General features: G+C 39.1%; 1 protein-coding gene across 1 annotated transcript in view; it reads left to right on the forward strand.

Annotated features, from left to right (window-relative positions):
• The window catches only part of LOC306905836 (heparan sulfate glucosamine 3-O-sulfotransferase 3A1), a 34083-nt gene extending 32553 nt beyond the window's left edge, over positions 1-1530 (forward strand). Inside the window, exon 2 of the mRNA XM_079476777.1 lies at positions 23-1530. Coding sequence (XP_079332903.1) covers positions 23-644 — 622 coding nt within the window. The 3' untranslated portion in view covers positions 645-1530. The remainder of the gene's footprint in view (positions 1-22) is intronic.
• Positions 1531-15873: the final 14343 nt, after the last annotated feature.

Genomic DNA, 15873 nt, shown 5'->3' on the forward strand with positions numbered 1-15873 from the left:
TTTATTTATATTTTTTTTATAGAGACTTGATGCCCAAGACCCTAGAGGGCCAGATCACCATGGAGAAAACCCCAAGCTACTTTGTGACGCGTGAGGCTCCGGCCCGGATCTACGCCATGTCCCGTGACACCAAGCTGATCGTGGTGGTCCGGGACCCCGTCACTCGAGCCATCTCCGACTACACACAGACATTGTCCAAGAAGCCTGACATTCCCACCTTTGAGAGCCTGACGTTCAAAAACAGGACTACTGGGTTGATCGACACCTCGTGGAGCGCCATTCAGATCGGCATTTACGCCAAGCACCTGGACAACTGGCTGCAGTTTTTCCCAATGGGACAGATTTTGTTTGTCAGCGGAGAGCGTCTGATCACCGACCCTGCCGGAGAGTTGGGCCGTGTCCAGGACTTCCTTGGCCTGAAACGAATAATCACAGACAAACACTTTTACTTCAATCAGACCAAGGGCTTCCCTTGTCTAAAGAAGGCCGAGGGCAGCAGCAAACCCCATTGCCTGGGCAAAACCAAAGGGCGGACCCACCCAAACATTGACCCTGAGGTGGTGCAAAGACTTCGAGACTTCTATAGACCTTTTAACATGAAGTTCTACCAGATGACTGGCAGGACGTTCGGATGGGATGATTGACGAGTCACTAGGAACAATAATCAGCCACTGCCTGTTTGAAAGACTGTTTTGTGCAGTCTTATCTTTATACCTACAAGGGAGATACCTCAATGCGACCTCACCAGCTACAAGAATATATGTATATCATCTCAACATAATATTGACAGTCGTTGCAAAAACCCCAATGTGGTTTTATGTGGAAACCTCTGGATCTACGTACTGTAGAGAAAATGCTAAAGAGATTTAAAGTGTTTTTCTCCTGGAACTATGCATTATTTCTCATAGGGACAGGGAATTATCCACTGCTGGGTGTCTGGGATTGGAGATCAAACCTTCTGCCATATTTAATGTAGCTGCTTATATACTTTTGCAATAATTCTATAAAAGATAAATACATGTATTTTGTAAAGTTATTTATTCATAAACATGTGAACATATACAATTTACCTATTTTGAATAATCATAAATCGTCTCTTCACTTTTGTGTGTGATGAAAGGGCAATTTCTTATAACTTAATGCGTTTCGTAAAACATTCATGTCTTCTACATTTTAAATGTAAATGCACCTGGTTCTTTTTTATTTTACAATTCACTTTTTACAATTATAAATATCTTGGTTGGAAAAGATAGCAAAGTCATTTCTAGAATATCTCAAAAGTCAATAAATCAAAGTCAGCAATATGGCCTGCTGTGTGGCAAACATACAGAAAATGAGGTCACTTCCTGCCTTTCCCACATGGTCCATGGTTCATAAAGCGTTCTGTCATTTGGCGGTCTGGACCTCAGATACCATTAGTCTGCGTTTCTCCATTTAAATGAAAATTTTCAGTTTTGAAATATAGTCACATTACGTTGCATTTTAATTATGGATGTTATAAAGCATACTTTTAATAAAATGTAAACATTTCATCAGACTAATTGATTTATATAAACTTAAAGCTGACATTTATTCAAAACCTGCTGTTCATTTGAGAACCTGAAACAGCAAAACCAGTGGCTAGAGTTTAAAACTGACAAACACCGTCAGGAGCCTTCAGAAATCTGTCAGGGCGAAAAAACATTATTTTGTCTGGTAACACTAATGGTGCAGAATAATCACACCTTAAATTCAGTCCTTTGATTATATTATTTACAGTATCATGTTCTTAGTTAATTCTACAAATAAAAAATAATAACATTATGTAAAAATGTAGAGCATAACACCAGACAGTGTCAGCCGACAGCAGCCCTCATCTTCACGTTTTGCAGCAGCACTTTCCAGCCACTGGCTGCTCTCCTATCTGTTCCACTCCATTCAGTCTCATTGTCTTAGCTTATCTCCGTCTCCCCTTCATGCCAGGCGCTTGCTGGATGCTTAAAGGGTCTCAGAAAACGCTTCTCACTGTGGGCTTATTATTTTGTGGATTATGCATAAGCCTGTCGGGAGTTTGGTCTTCTGTGAGCACACGGGGCTAATTTGGCTGGTTACCGGCTGTCTGTTTAACACAGCTGGAACCTGCGATGGTAAGAAACAGATGAGTCTGGATAGAGTGGAAGCCTTGGCAACTACAGCAACTGCTTGAGGAGGACTTGGATTTTAATCCAATCTTTGTCTTTCTTAGTCTTTCTATCCACTCCAATCTTTCTCCTCTACCGAGACGGAGCGCTACCCTGTATAAAAAGGAAAAGTGGCCTTAAAACCTGCTAATATATGAGGCGGGTGGGATCACGCCCTGACATAGTTTTTTTAATCAAGATATTTTTTTGCAAGATTGTCTATTAAGAAAATTCTTGTACTTTCATTATATATCATCATAATGGAGAAAGAAAGGTATACTGTAAACGTGAACGGCAAACTGCTTCAAAGCTCCTGAAAGCCAAGCTTTACCATCCCCTGGATTTCTGTTTGTTTTTATTTTCACAAGGAATCTCTCTCTGTCCTCCGTGCTCCCTCGAGTCCCGTCAATCCACTCAGTGTGTTTGTTTGAAGAGTCTCGGCAGTCAGGTTGGTCTGACAGTTTTCATTATAAACTTAAACTGACGGATAATTTGACAAAGTAAAATGAAATCCCGGAGCTTGGGTTTCTCACAAATTCTTTTTTTAGCTTTTACAATCGACCACATCACAATTCCTATCCACTGCAACTATTTAAATCCATAGAATTCAAAGATCCCTTACAAAAATGAACTACGTTCAAAATGTATAACTAACCTGAGTACGCTAGTAAGTTTGGGAAAGAGAGGGAAATGGTGGAACTTAAAAAAACATGTAAACACAAGGAAAAAGTTTATTAGAGAAAGTTGTTGCCCATTGGAGAAAAAAAGGGTGTAAAAATAGGTAAAAAGGGGGAATTAGTGATCAGCCTTTGATGCTGGAAAGTGATGGTGGTCTCCACAATTTAAATCCTTTTCTGACAGCACACGCATGCAACGGCTATGGAGGAGCCTTTGCTTTGTTTTTACTGGATCACAGAAGCGATTGCTTAATCTTCATAATGGCCTGGGCAAACATGATTCAAACACATAGCCTAAGATCCATATTTACAGAAAATCTTTGAAGAAATCCATCTTGGGGTTGAATTTAAAAGGTTTCGTTTCATCTTCGTGTGGACGAACACTGCAGACAAAGTGCAAGTGATTTTCTGTATACATGTAATAAAATGCTTTGGGTTAAAAGCTGTGTTTAATAGACTCGCTGGTGTCAATCATGATATGAGAAAATAGCCACATGATACAAGTTAAGAAGCATTTTATGAACAGCTGTCACTCTGGCCGAGAGACTTCATGCTAAAAGCCGGTCTGGAGAAAATAAGTTTGATAAATCGGGACAATCAGCAGGATTTAGGAGCAGTCCGCTCATCCAACAGAACACGAGATATCAACACATCTGTCTGGAAGTGAGCAGAACATCTTTAAAAGACTTCAACTGCTCTTGGATGTTGATGAAAGCGGTAGCTATTTTAAGGAAATGTTAGCAAAAATTCCACTCAAAGCACATTATAATAAAGTGATGAAAGTTTCCCACAACTTCTGGGAGAAGCTGCTTTTGGCTGACGGTAAGTCCTATTTGATTTGCATGTGTTATATACATTTTCTATACATGCCATCACACTCGTTTTATCAACATGCAGCAGCATACACAAACTTCTTTCCTTCTGTACCAAACTTTGGGAAATGTACTATGTACCTTCAAGTTTTTCCTTTGCAGGGTAGCGGGAGGTCTATTCCAGCATCTCAGGCAGCAGATGGGATATGCCTCGGATAGATGGCCAGTCCATCTGAGGGAAATAATGAACAATATCAGTATTACATTTTGCAACAAAGATTATGATGAATTATGATTTTGTAAAACATCCAGATAATAAAATATTCAAACGAAAGGTATTAAAATCACTAGACTACATAAAAGAACTGACAAGACATTTCGTTGTTCATCCAAACAACATCCTTAGCTGTAAAAAAACAGAATTTGCATATTTGCTATTTGCTCTAAGACATTACCTGCATGTGGAATTAACTGGAAACTTGTACGTACAAGAATATGGCACAAGGATGGAGGGAAAGGGTTACAAAGCAATGATTAGTAATGCTAGCTAAAAGTTGTTTAGAAGGACAACAAGTCATTACATTATAATGAGTTTTACGAGAAAAGTAAATTGGGTACATTTTAACTTTATGTTAACTTTAAGATGCACATTAAGTTGTTTAAGTAAATTAAGTTGTTAAGTTCTAACTTCCCAATATTAAAAGCTGGATAAAAAACTAAACCAGGATTTATAATTCAAGCAAGAAAAGTAAGGAAACCTGCATATAAACTGTGACACTGATTTATTGTTGATAAAATATTCCTCTTCACATTTACGCATTTGGCAGATGCTTTCAACCAAGTCATGACATTGGATTGGATTGGATTCAATTTATTGTCATTACACACATACAATTACAGTGCAACGAAATGTATTGTACAGTGCATGGCAAGGTATACATTTATATTATTGCGTATGTTCGCTGGAAATCGAACCCATGGCCCTGTGTTGCAAGCGCAATGGTCTGATAACATACGCGAGAGCTCAAGCTACAAAGCACATGCACACAATGAAACTTAAAACCACCAGTATCAGTCTATCCATACAAACAAATAAGAAGTACTCTGTCAGATCAAATATACATGCTGATAAATAGCTTGTCCTTGTTGTAGGGGCTGTAAGGGAGCTCTGCATGGGATGAGAGGACTGTCTTGTTTCTTGGTGGCGTGCAACAAACGCTTCTGAATAAGTAATAGACACGTTTGTATGTTCAGCGGGCGGGTGCTGTTTGGTTTATAAATTAATAAAACGTTACAGTGTTCTCATTCTAAACGCCAGAACCCTAAAACACTAGAACACACACGCTCAAAACCACACACAATTAAAAATGCACACTCACACGCATGCGAACAACACTGCGCAGTCATGCAAAGCAAGTGATGATGAAGACCATCAATTATTGACACCGTCCGAGCGCCAAAGTGCCGTGGTACGAGATGACACGCAAACAGACGTGGGACAAAGTCGGCGACTCAAGCGGGAATTATTCATGACATTGGACCAAGAGAATCTCAATACTGAGCTCGTTCGGTACCCAGGACCACACTCATGAAAGAGACAAATGGCATGGAAATTTATTTTTCTTGTGATTTATTGGGTTTATGGTTATGTGTGCCGACACAGTTAGCCAGGGTGCTGCTGGATAAATCAAGCTGAACTCGGAAGGCTTGCATGAGGTTGAGATGGAAATTGTGGTAGTGCATAAATTCTGCTCGAGCAGCAGAGGCCAAAGGGCAACAGTTAGCCCCCATCGGGAAGTTGAAACAATATTGGAAAGTGTATATATTTGAGAGAAAGAGAAGTTATTAAGGTCTGGGAGTCTACTAATCTCTACCTGCCCTCCTGCCCTTATCATAGCCTTAGTTTCCTTATTCCTTCACCTTGTTCCATCCCACAGGGAAAGAAAACACAAATATGTCCTTTTTGGAACCCCAGGGTAAAAGTCTACTATGAAGTTAACACCAGTGCAGACTAGCAGACAGGGCAAATTTTTGAAGCCCAAAAGTGACATCTTACTGACTTGTAAGTTTTCCAAACGAGAGTAAGCAAAGATGTTATGAAAATGTTCAGTACTGGGACATCGTCCACTACCATAGTATACCATTTTTTGTGTGGTATACTATGAGATATTTTTAAGTATTTACCTTTGACTACCATGAAATTCTTCCTAGTATGGGAGTCAATGATGTCCGGGAGCTGAAAATCACTAAAATCTCTGTGTTCATCAGAACAATTTGACTACTGAAAAAACACCCCACCAACTTGCATCTTCTCTCGTGTTTTTTGAGGTCTCAAACAATTTACAGGACACCAAAGTCTGAAATAAAAATAGAGATGTTATTCAAATAGTCAAACAATAAACAATAATAATTTAATAAGTTTGTGTGAATTCGAAGAGAAACATCTAAATCAAAGTAGGGCTGTCAAATCGATAAATCGCAATCGTCGATTTCAAAATAAATGTTTGTGTTAATAAAATACGTGTTTCTTTAATACAGTACATAAATACACACACACACACACACACACACACACACACGTGTGTAGACGGTGTCAGCGGCAACAAAATCAACATTATGTGGCCCAAACTTAACTTCTGGTAGCCCTCCGCAAAGAATCAATAACTGTTGAGTAGTTTTAATTAAATTATATGAATATAATTTTTATATATTTACATCAAATAAAAATAAATAGTTTTACTATAACAAAACACAGACCAGAAGCCCCACACAGGAATATTAAACATTTATTTTGGAATCGATAAATCACGATTAATTGATTTGAACTTACTAAAACAAAGTGAATACCGAAACGAAACATTATTGAATAGACCATTACTTCTTCTGAGCTATGTCGAAGCAAACACATGGCAAATTTTTTTCTTCTCCGATTTCTCCATAATGTGTCATGCAACGACTTCCTCATTTATTTTCTGTTTCTCCAGCCATGACAAATGCAATGCTGCTCGTGAGAGTCTTAAAAAAACCCAGTCGCAGCCTTATAAATACAGCAGGTATGACAGTTTGTTATTCTTTCACGGGACTGGGTTTTCTCAGCCTTGCTTTGTATGATTAATGCACTTCAAACGGGACGACAGTGTAAACAGGGAACATTACGTCTGAGCTGTCTTTCGAGTCAATGGTTGCCAGGCAGGTTCACACAGTCACTTCATATTAAGCGTAAGTGAAATGTGCCATTGTTTAGATTCGGGCACCTTTCTCTGAGACATTTACATGAGTAACGCGAGATATTGATTTATGGAGTATACTGTGGAATTACTGTATCGGCTGGCCACTGAAGTAAGACATTAATAATGTTGCTGTATTTTCCTTATGACTAACCTCAAATTAAACCAAGTCTATAATGCAGCCTTTAACAAATGCTACGTTATATTCGACGTGTTCCTTTTAACAAACACGCAGTACATGCATTAATAAACAAATGTAACTAAATGTTTACAGTAACCATTCGTGAGCTGAGGGTGACGTATGGAACATGATCCAGTTATGCGTGTTGGCATGCATGTGCTTCTACCTGGGTCATATATCCAGTCCAGGTGGGAAACAAGGATCACCCTGAGGACATGCTACCTTCATTTCGTATGCTGGTCCCTCGTTCCCTTTCTCCCTTGTCGGCGTCACCCGATCCAAGGTGAGGTGAAAAGGAGGATCACATCAGCACAATGGAGCCCTTTTAATTAGCAGCGATGCTGGGATTCGCTCAAGAGGAGCCGATGAAATGTGAGTGTCACCAGGACGGGCTGTACAGTAATTGCTCTGTGTTGTGCATTTTATCATATAAAATAATTTGAGAATGTGGATTAGAGCCAACGGTATCAATTTCTTTAAAGTGAACATGAACTCAGAATGGACCTATTTGCTGTTTTAATGACTTCATTTACTTTCTTAATTTCCTGTTTAAGTACCAAAAAGGTTAACAGCTCTTACTTTTTTTAGCCTCTTGCCTCCAACCACCTGGATGCATTCTGGGAGCGCACCTATGGCCATTTGTCACGATCCAATCAATTTGAGTTCCATTCAACAATTTAAAAATAAAATCCTGTCATATTATGAACGCAAAATGAGTTGACGTAACAGGATAGGTATTTTAAATAATATGGGAAACCAATCAATTCTGGGGCACCATTGACCACTATAGTACAGTTTTGACCTACTATGGTAGTCAATAGTGCCCCAGAAGTGTTTGGTTCCAAACACCGAAATTCACAGGTTTGGAACAATTTGAGGGTGAGTAAATGATGACAGAATTCAGATCTTTGGGTTTACAATCCCTTTAACATATAGTTCAGATACTGTTATTTTAATGGGCACGCTTAACTAACCTTACAAACCAGAAATACATATATGGGCAGTCAGCGACGCAGGCGGGGGTTTTCCTTCTTCATAGGAGAGAAATGTTTTAAATCAATTACTTAGACGTTTTGCATGGAGCGAGCACGCCACCACTTCTAACCTCCGGGTAACAGAGAGCCTGTGTTTGTTTAAGCCCTCTCTCTGGCCCACATTACTGAAACAGCTTGTCATAATGAGCAACACGCCATGGCTGCTTTCAACAGCGGAAGTCAGACACGCCTGCTGGGCCTTTGGCTCTCCATTTTCCATGTTTAGCGGACCGACCGCACTTAAATCCCAAATCCTCCTCTATAGTGCACAGCACCTGGGACCACCTTGACAAATGAGGCTCTAAAGTAGCAACAAATGCCAACAAGGTACAAATGAGGGTCCTCAGGAGACTCTCAGGTGTGGTGACCTCACCCATCATCGCATGAATACAGTAGTCCAGGGTGACTTCTGTTGGCACCAGGTGACCAAAACGGTTGCACATATTCTCATGGATGTAATGAAGGTAGTGAGGTCGAGTTTGTGTGTTGTGGCATCTCTCTCTGGACTTTCTCAGGTCGTAGTTCATACAGCAGCTTGACTTTGCCTCAGGGCTGTCAGGGGAACAGCACTCCATCATGAAAGCCTAATATAGGAAACATGAAAAAGAAGAGTAGTTGCGTTCTGTCACTCAACAAGTTTGGTAAATGATTGTAATATGTGAGCTATATATAAAACTATAGGAAAGAAGAACAAATGAGATCTCAGATATTTCTAAGCACTGGAATGGAAAAAGCAAATGGAGAAAAAAACAAATTATCGAAGCTACACTATCAACAAATGTTTAAAAGTATGTGAGAGGTCAGAATCGTATGGATCGTCTACCTCATTTCTCTTTTATTGTATGGCAATGAGTAACTTTTAAACTTTACATTTTTCCACATCTATTGAGTGGTAGAATGTCATACAAGTTTGGAAGGACCATCAAATTATTGTTTTACTGGTTGCAGTATCATTAGATGTCCAAAAATGACTCATCTGAACCTAACCTGGTCCACGCAGACACCCTTGTTGGACCTCTATGTATTCACTGGAGAGATGACTATTTCAGCCACTTCAATCATGGCTATATCTCTTCATGCCAGAGCAGGTTATATGGCCCATATTAAAAGAGCTTTATTCACTGGTCTCAAATCGTGTCCTCTCCAGCATACCGTGGAAATCGAGTTTCAGGCCAAAAAAAAGCAGCAAGCCGTTAAAATCTCTACCCGGCCTTCACTGACACACAGACTTCCCCTTTGAGACCTAACCAGGCAAATCGAGGGAGGATTGGCTCTTCATGAGAGTTATGGAAGCCATGATCCCATTATTCCCCCCTTGAAGAATGTTTCTGTGTGGCTCAGGCGCTTTTAACCTTTCCCTGCTCCTGGCTCTGGATCACCAGGCCAGTCCAGCGCGGTTTTAAAGCTTTGCTTTTTGTCAACCTGATGGGTTGTATATGGGCTGTATTTCAAAGGGCTTCGGTCGGATAGTACTAGCTCCTCATTTCAGAAGCACTTGCCTCTGGACACATGGAGCAATCTGTTTGCTGAATGGTACTGGAAATTGTATATGTGGTGCCATTTTTACTAATATGATAACAGAAAATAAATCACAAATGAAATTGAATTAAAATCTCAATTTCCTAAATCAAGATTAAATCGAGATGTTTGCTTATACGTCAAATTGTTTCAGAAAAGATTTAAACAAAATCTGCTTATATTTGCATAGACTTAAAAAATAAGAACAAAACAAGATTTTTTTATAATCAAACAACCAAATTATCTTCATCATGCAAGCTACATTTTATTGTTTTATAGCTTTTATAAATTCCTATGTCAACATTTTTGTGTTTTTAATTCTTTAGTAATTTTAGACAAAAAGACAAAAAGATTTCTGAGCTCTCTATAAAATATAGTGATTATTAAAAGGGAAACATCTTGGTTAATCAGTCACTGACAGCGATAAGGATACAGGATAAGACGGACTGACCTGTGGGAATGATTTTTAGTTACATGAAAGGTTGCATTTGGTGTCAGTGTTCAAAAACACTTTGACTTGCACATGGGTTTTTATGTAAAATAAGCAAAGGGGTGGACACTTGGCGACACCCAGGAAGCGATTTTCTGACTGAAAGGAGCAGCTTAGACTTGAATACATTTACATGGTAAATCAGACTGGTTTGTGCTGGCCATGTCGTCCTGCTCACCAGGTTAAAATCAGCATGCTTAAAAGGAACAGCTCCCCCAAAAAATGACACTTCTGGTGCTATTTATCTAACGTCATGTCATTCTAAAACCACTATTGTTGTTTTGGTCTGTGAAATAGAAAAAGGTGAAAACATAAATCATTCGTTTACAGCTGTTTGGTGACCACATCTCTTAACATTCAAGCAGAAAAGAAATGCATTGATTTCAGTACAAGTACAGTACATGTTCATACTGTAGGTATGTAGTCATAAGGTCTCAAGAAATGCTCACTATGAACTATTATTCTATGGAAAAGAGCACTGTGAAGTATGATATTTCTTGTGGGGAAAAAACATTGGGTTTGGAGCAAATTAGCGACACACAAAACCACATAAATAATCAGAGAACTATTCCTTTACAAGACAGAATTTAACTTACCGTTCATAATGTGTCTTTATCCTCCTTTTGAACAGACAGGTGCAAGAGTGATGGGAATATAAAACAAGTGCTCATTCTTAAAAACATATGCGTGTGCAAAAAGTACTCGACAACGGATGCTACATATGAAGAGCAGATGTTAGAGAAGCAATGCTTCAACAAGGTGTGTGCACCACTCAAACTGCTACTAAATGATTACCAGAGCAGCATCTGCGTCAGGTAGCCTAAATGAAACATTGTGCATTGAGAAGAAACAAACACAACTCACTTTGATCAATCACGCAGAGAAAAAATACAGCAACCCCATGTGGCAAATAAAGCCGTTTCTTAAAGGTACATCCACCCAAACATTTGCGTCATCATTTACTCACCCTCAACTTGTTCCAAACCTGTATACATTTATTTGTTCTGGTGAACACAAAGAAAGATATTTGAGAAAATGTTGCCACCGACATTTCTGGGACATCATTGACTGCCAGATTATGAAAAACTTGGGGGGGTGTGACAGAATTTTCATTTTAGGATGGAGTATCCCTTGAAGCAAAAAAATAATGGGATCAAACTCTTTAGAATGCATATAATCTTGTCATTCGAAAGGCTATTTGGTTTTCCACAATATAGAATATCAAGTTTCTCAAAGTGTTGGAGGAAAATATGTCTAGACGTGGTCTAACGTGTCAGATTTTGTTTATACTTGGTCTATTTTTCCATCAGTACAACGATAAAGACATCATTCCTTATGATTCATGAATCTCTTCTGGGATTTTCATGTCTTTGGAATCTTTGGAGTCATACACTCACGTTAGCCAAAAAACATTCATTTTATCCATTCGATCAGGTAGGTCTCAGTCCGCTAACAAATGGCTGGATAGTTTCTATTATCCATAACATAGTTACACACAAAAAAGTTACAGTAAAAACATCAGAGAAATATGATTCAAGCCATAGTTCTATAAAGTATGTAACTGTATGTCAGTTAAAAAAACACAAACTTTAACCTATAGATACTAACTTTTGCTAATGACTTCAAAGAAAGTCCAGAAATCTACAAAATCCTGGAACTTTATGTTCAGACACACATTTTCATACTGTGGTAACGCTACGGAAAACCCTCATAAATTTGTGTCTGTATGTTATGCTCTTGGGGTTCGTGTGCCCGGAGCATTTCATGCAGTTCTAGAAGGTTAATTTTTATACAGAGAGGTAAAAATCTAAGAGTAAAGTGTGGAACACTATCAAAGCTCGCTCAATGAAGCATCGGAATGGAGTTTTAAAGAGCCCTTTTACCTTTTCCTCACAAACTTATACGCCACATCACTCATCTGACAGAAGATTGATAAAAAATGGTTTCCGAAAGAAAAATAAATGTTCTCTGTCATAAAAGAAAATCTTGATATTGAGGATATAATCAAATTTGGAATGACATGCAGTTGAATAAATTAGTATTCATTTTCGTTGCTTGTATCGTCAGTTCATAAATCACCAACGGTGTACTTTTTTTTACTGGCTTTCTGTGGTGACAAGTTTCTAGATTATGGTTTGGTGCTCATCGAGTATACAATGTGTTTTATGAATGAATGACCATGGCTGGTAAGAGTCGATTTTGCGGCTTAAAAAAAGGTCCAGCACGCCAAGACAGCACAGCTGTAGAAACATTTTTTCAGTATGTTTTTCTGTCCGCTGATTTAAAGACTTATTAGCAGCTCTGCGACAAACCTTCAGCAGGCGCAGAGGCACGTCAAAAGAAATATTTTGTGTCAAAAATAAATATTTGTAATACAATGAATAAGACTCGCAGTATGGAGTGCATATTCAATCCACACCGGGAGTTTAGTCTGCCTTCAGATCTCTTGTCCAAAACACTTCCCCCGGGCCTCCTCGTAATGGATTTATGATCGATAATCTCATCAATCTGCTATACGGATCGCAGTCGTGTCTGTATTTCCAATGTCTACTCAGCTGAGACACACTGTCAGACATACTCGACGCATACTGTTAAAATAATGCAGATGTTAATGGTCCGTCTGCAAGAACTCAGACGTATTATACAAAAAATGAGGTCATATGTAGTAATGTACAATCATTTTTGTTTAAAATAGCTTTAGATTAATTACATCACATCACAATCCCAAATTCCATGTCATCCACCTGCATGTCAATTGTTATAATACAAATATCTGCCTGGGGCGGAGCCAAAATGTACACAAAGGGAACGTCTATTGGTTAGAGTATTATATATGTAACTTCAGGGCTAACTTTGTTAACACAACCCAACAAACTGCAACAGAACATGAAAAGGGCATACATCCCCCCACAAATGCACATGTTCTTGCTCTCACTGCTTCTGGATGAAGCAAAGATTGCTTTTTGGCAGGCTCAAGGACCTCAGAAGCAACGCTAGAACAGATGTGGCAATGCTGATGCTCTCTGTCATTCTCAGCGGCTCTTGTTTTTCATTCCTCCAGAACCGTCCAAACGTCATGGGGTCTGTGTGCAAATATGATAAGAGCAAACAGAGATGGCAGAACAACAGACAGAGACGAAGAGAGAGAGAGGCAAGCAAAGAATCATGGGAAAACAAAAGCAGTTGAATGAAATGGTGGATTATGAGAGAAAAGATAAAAATTCAAGCAGTAGACGTGATGGATGAATGAGTCTGGTTGTTAGGATGAGTGCAGAGAGGTCTGGATGTGGGATCTTTTGAGCAGGTTGTGGGGATGTACGCTGGCAGCCGAATACAAGCCGTTTGTTAACAGCGGAGCATTAACGACCTCGGCGGCCCGTGCCAAAAAACATGAATGAGCGTTAATTAAACCATGCCTGTGTTACAGCTGCAACAGCACTCCAGAGGAGGAGGAGAGTGAGGGAGGGAGGATGAGGAGGAAGGGCTCAGGTTTGGTCACTTGTGGTTCCTGAAGTGCAGAGGAGGGAGGCTATGAAAACAATTTGGGCATCTGTGTGTGGAGCACATGTGGAGGAAATGGGAGAACATTGAAGCATAGGGAGAGATGGCGAGGGCATTAAGAACAAACATGAGATCTGGAAAAGATTTCTGGGGGCTGGTATAAAAGGGGACTACAAATGTTAGAAATATCAAGTCATGCCAAGCAGAACAGCAGCATATTTTGGTATTTACAAACCAAACTGGACACATCATCTCTTACTAACTTGCCCAGCAAGAGTTCCCAACACAATCCCAAAAAAAATTTGTTGTTTTAATACATGACAAACTCAACTCTTGGTTTAAATTCATCTTTAAAGAATCTCCATATTTTACCCAGCAATGGGTTGAAACATACCAGAATTTTGGATTTAAACAACCCAGCAATGCACCGTACAACCAAATTACCAACCAAAGTCTGAATGATACACACTGAGAAATGATGGCTTATTTCAACCCAGATTTGGGTCAAAAATAGACACAAACATCCGTTGGGTTACAAACAAACCTATGCTTGGTTGTTACAACCCAAGATGTTGGATTGTTTAACCCATTGTTGGGTTGAATATAACAATTTTGGGGGGGGTAAGTTTACCCACTAATTGGGTTTGTCCATTTTTGACTCAATGATGGGTGAAAGAATAACTTTTTCTTCATTACATTCTCTGTCACCTCTCTCACTTACACAGGAAAAAAGAAGATTTGCGATGGTTTTAATCATTGATTAATGCGATTGGACCACTGACTGCATCTGTGTCGCATTAGACTGTTTGCTGAATCACACTGGTTGCTGTATATATTGACCAAGCGCTATAGCTAATAAAATCACTGGTCCTCTGCTCCAGTGGGAACAGGCCTTTGCAGTATCCAGCACAGCTGTTCCTGGAGAAATATCTCTGTGCAACACCTGCTGGTTTAACCTAGATTGAAGTTTACAGAGGAGGGAACTTTTGTTATTCCGTAGGAAGCACACAATTGTCGCACAAATCATGCATATTTCATGAAAGTTTGAAAATACTCTGACTCTTCAAAATGTGTAACTTGATAAACCTATTAAACAGTTGAATAACAATAGTAGTAAATTATATGGGTGTGACAAATAAAACTGAGGACTGAAACAAAGATAAAACAAAGACAAAGTCGTCTTACAAATACTGACTCATCCTGCACTAAAAACATATCTGTTCAACATTTAGTGTGATCTAGAATTTGAATCTAACATAGCACCACCTGCAATAGACTGGGAAGTAGAAAATCATGGTTTAAAAATCAGCTAGCTAGGGATGCTCCGATCGATCTGCTACAGTTCAGTATCAGGCAATAATCACATTTTATGACTCGATCGGTCCTCACTAAACTTGGCTGATCTTTTAAACCGATTGCAATTTGATGACATCAATGCGTGAGGACGTTCGTACATGATGCACAGGGGCGTAAAAATGTACTATATAACAAAATCTATTTTTTTAAAGCTTACATATCAGTTATATAATGCTTAAAGCATCGGAATCGGGATACGTATCAGCCGATCATGATGACAAGTAATAGGAACTTGTAGCAGCCGCAAAAATCCTAATCGGAGCATCCCTAATAATAATAATAATATATTGTTTGATTATATGCAATCATAGAAACTCAATTAAATTGAAAGGACAGGAGCAGCAAGATTGTAAGGCCCATATATTCAAGGTTAAGAGTGTAATGCTTAACTTCCACTTCTACTTCTACTTAAGATAGGTTTGTTCAACTGCCTTTTGAACAATTTTAGGAAAACACTTGGATCTTCCAATAATGACCATCAGAGAACTCAACTCGGGGACCAGCCCAGTCAGCGGTTTTTGTAACAACATGAGTTCTTGAATCCACACATGCAAAACACACACTCCCACACGTATTGTCAAGTTGCATCAAAGCAAAGTACAAAAAGAATCAGTTTCTTCTCTCACCATTTCAAGACTGCTCCAAGACTTTGGCTGATGGAGAAAGATAAATCCTTCCATTAAACTGGCAAACTCTCTTTTATTCATTCCAAACTTTCCTAAGTTGTCAGACAGATATCATCAATTTTAGAGCCCATGGAACAACAAGACCAAGCAAGGAATGGGGTATGAGGTTTGACTGCTCACAAAAACATTGCCAAGGGTTTCTCCTTATACAGTTCAAAAACCATTTGTTTTTGTATAAGGTTATAGTTTAGCATTACAGTACAGCCCCTAAGAATGGCGGCTGGTGAGGTGT

This window comes from Barbatula barbatula (assembly GCF_947034865.1).
Source record: "Barbatula barbatula genome assembly, chromosome: 16".
NCBI lineage: Eukaryota > Metazoa > Chordata > Actinopteri > Cypriniformes > Nemacheilidae > Barbatula > Barbatula barbatula.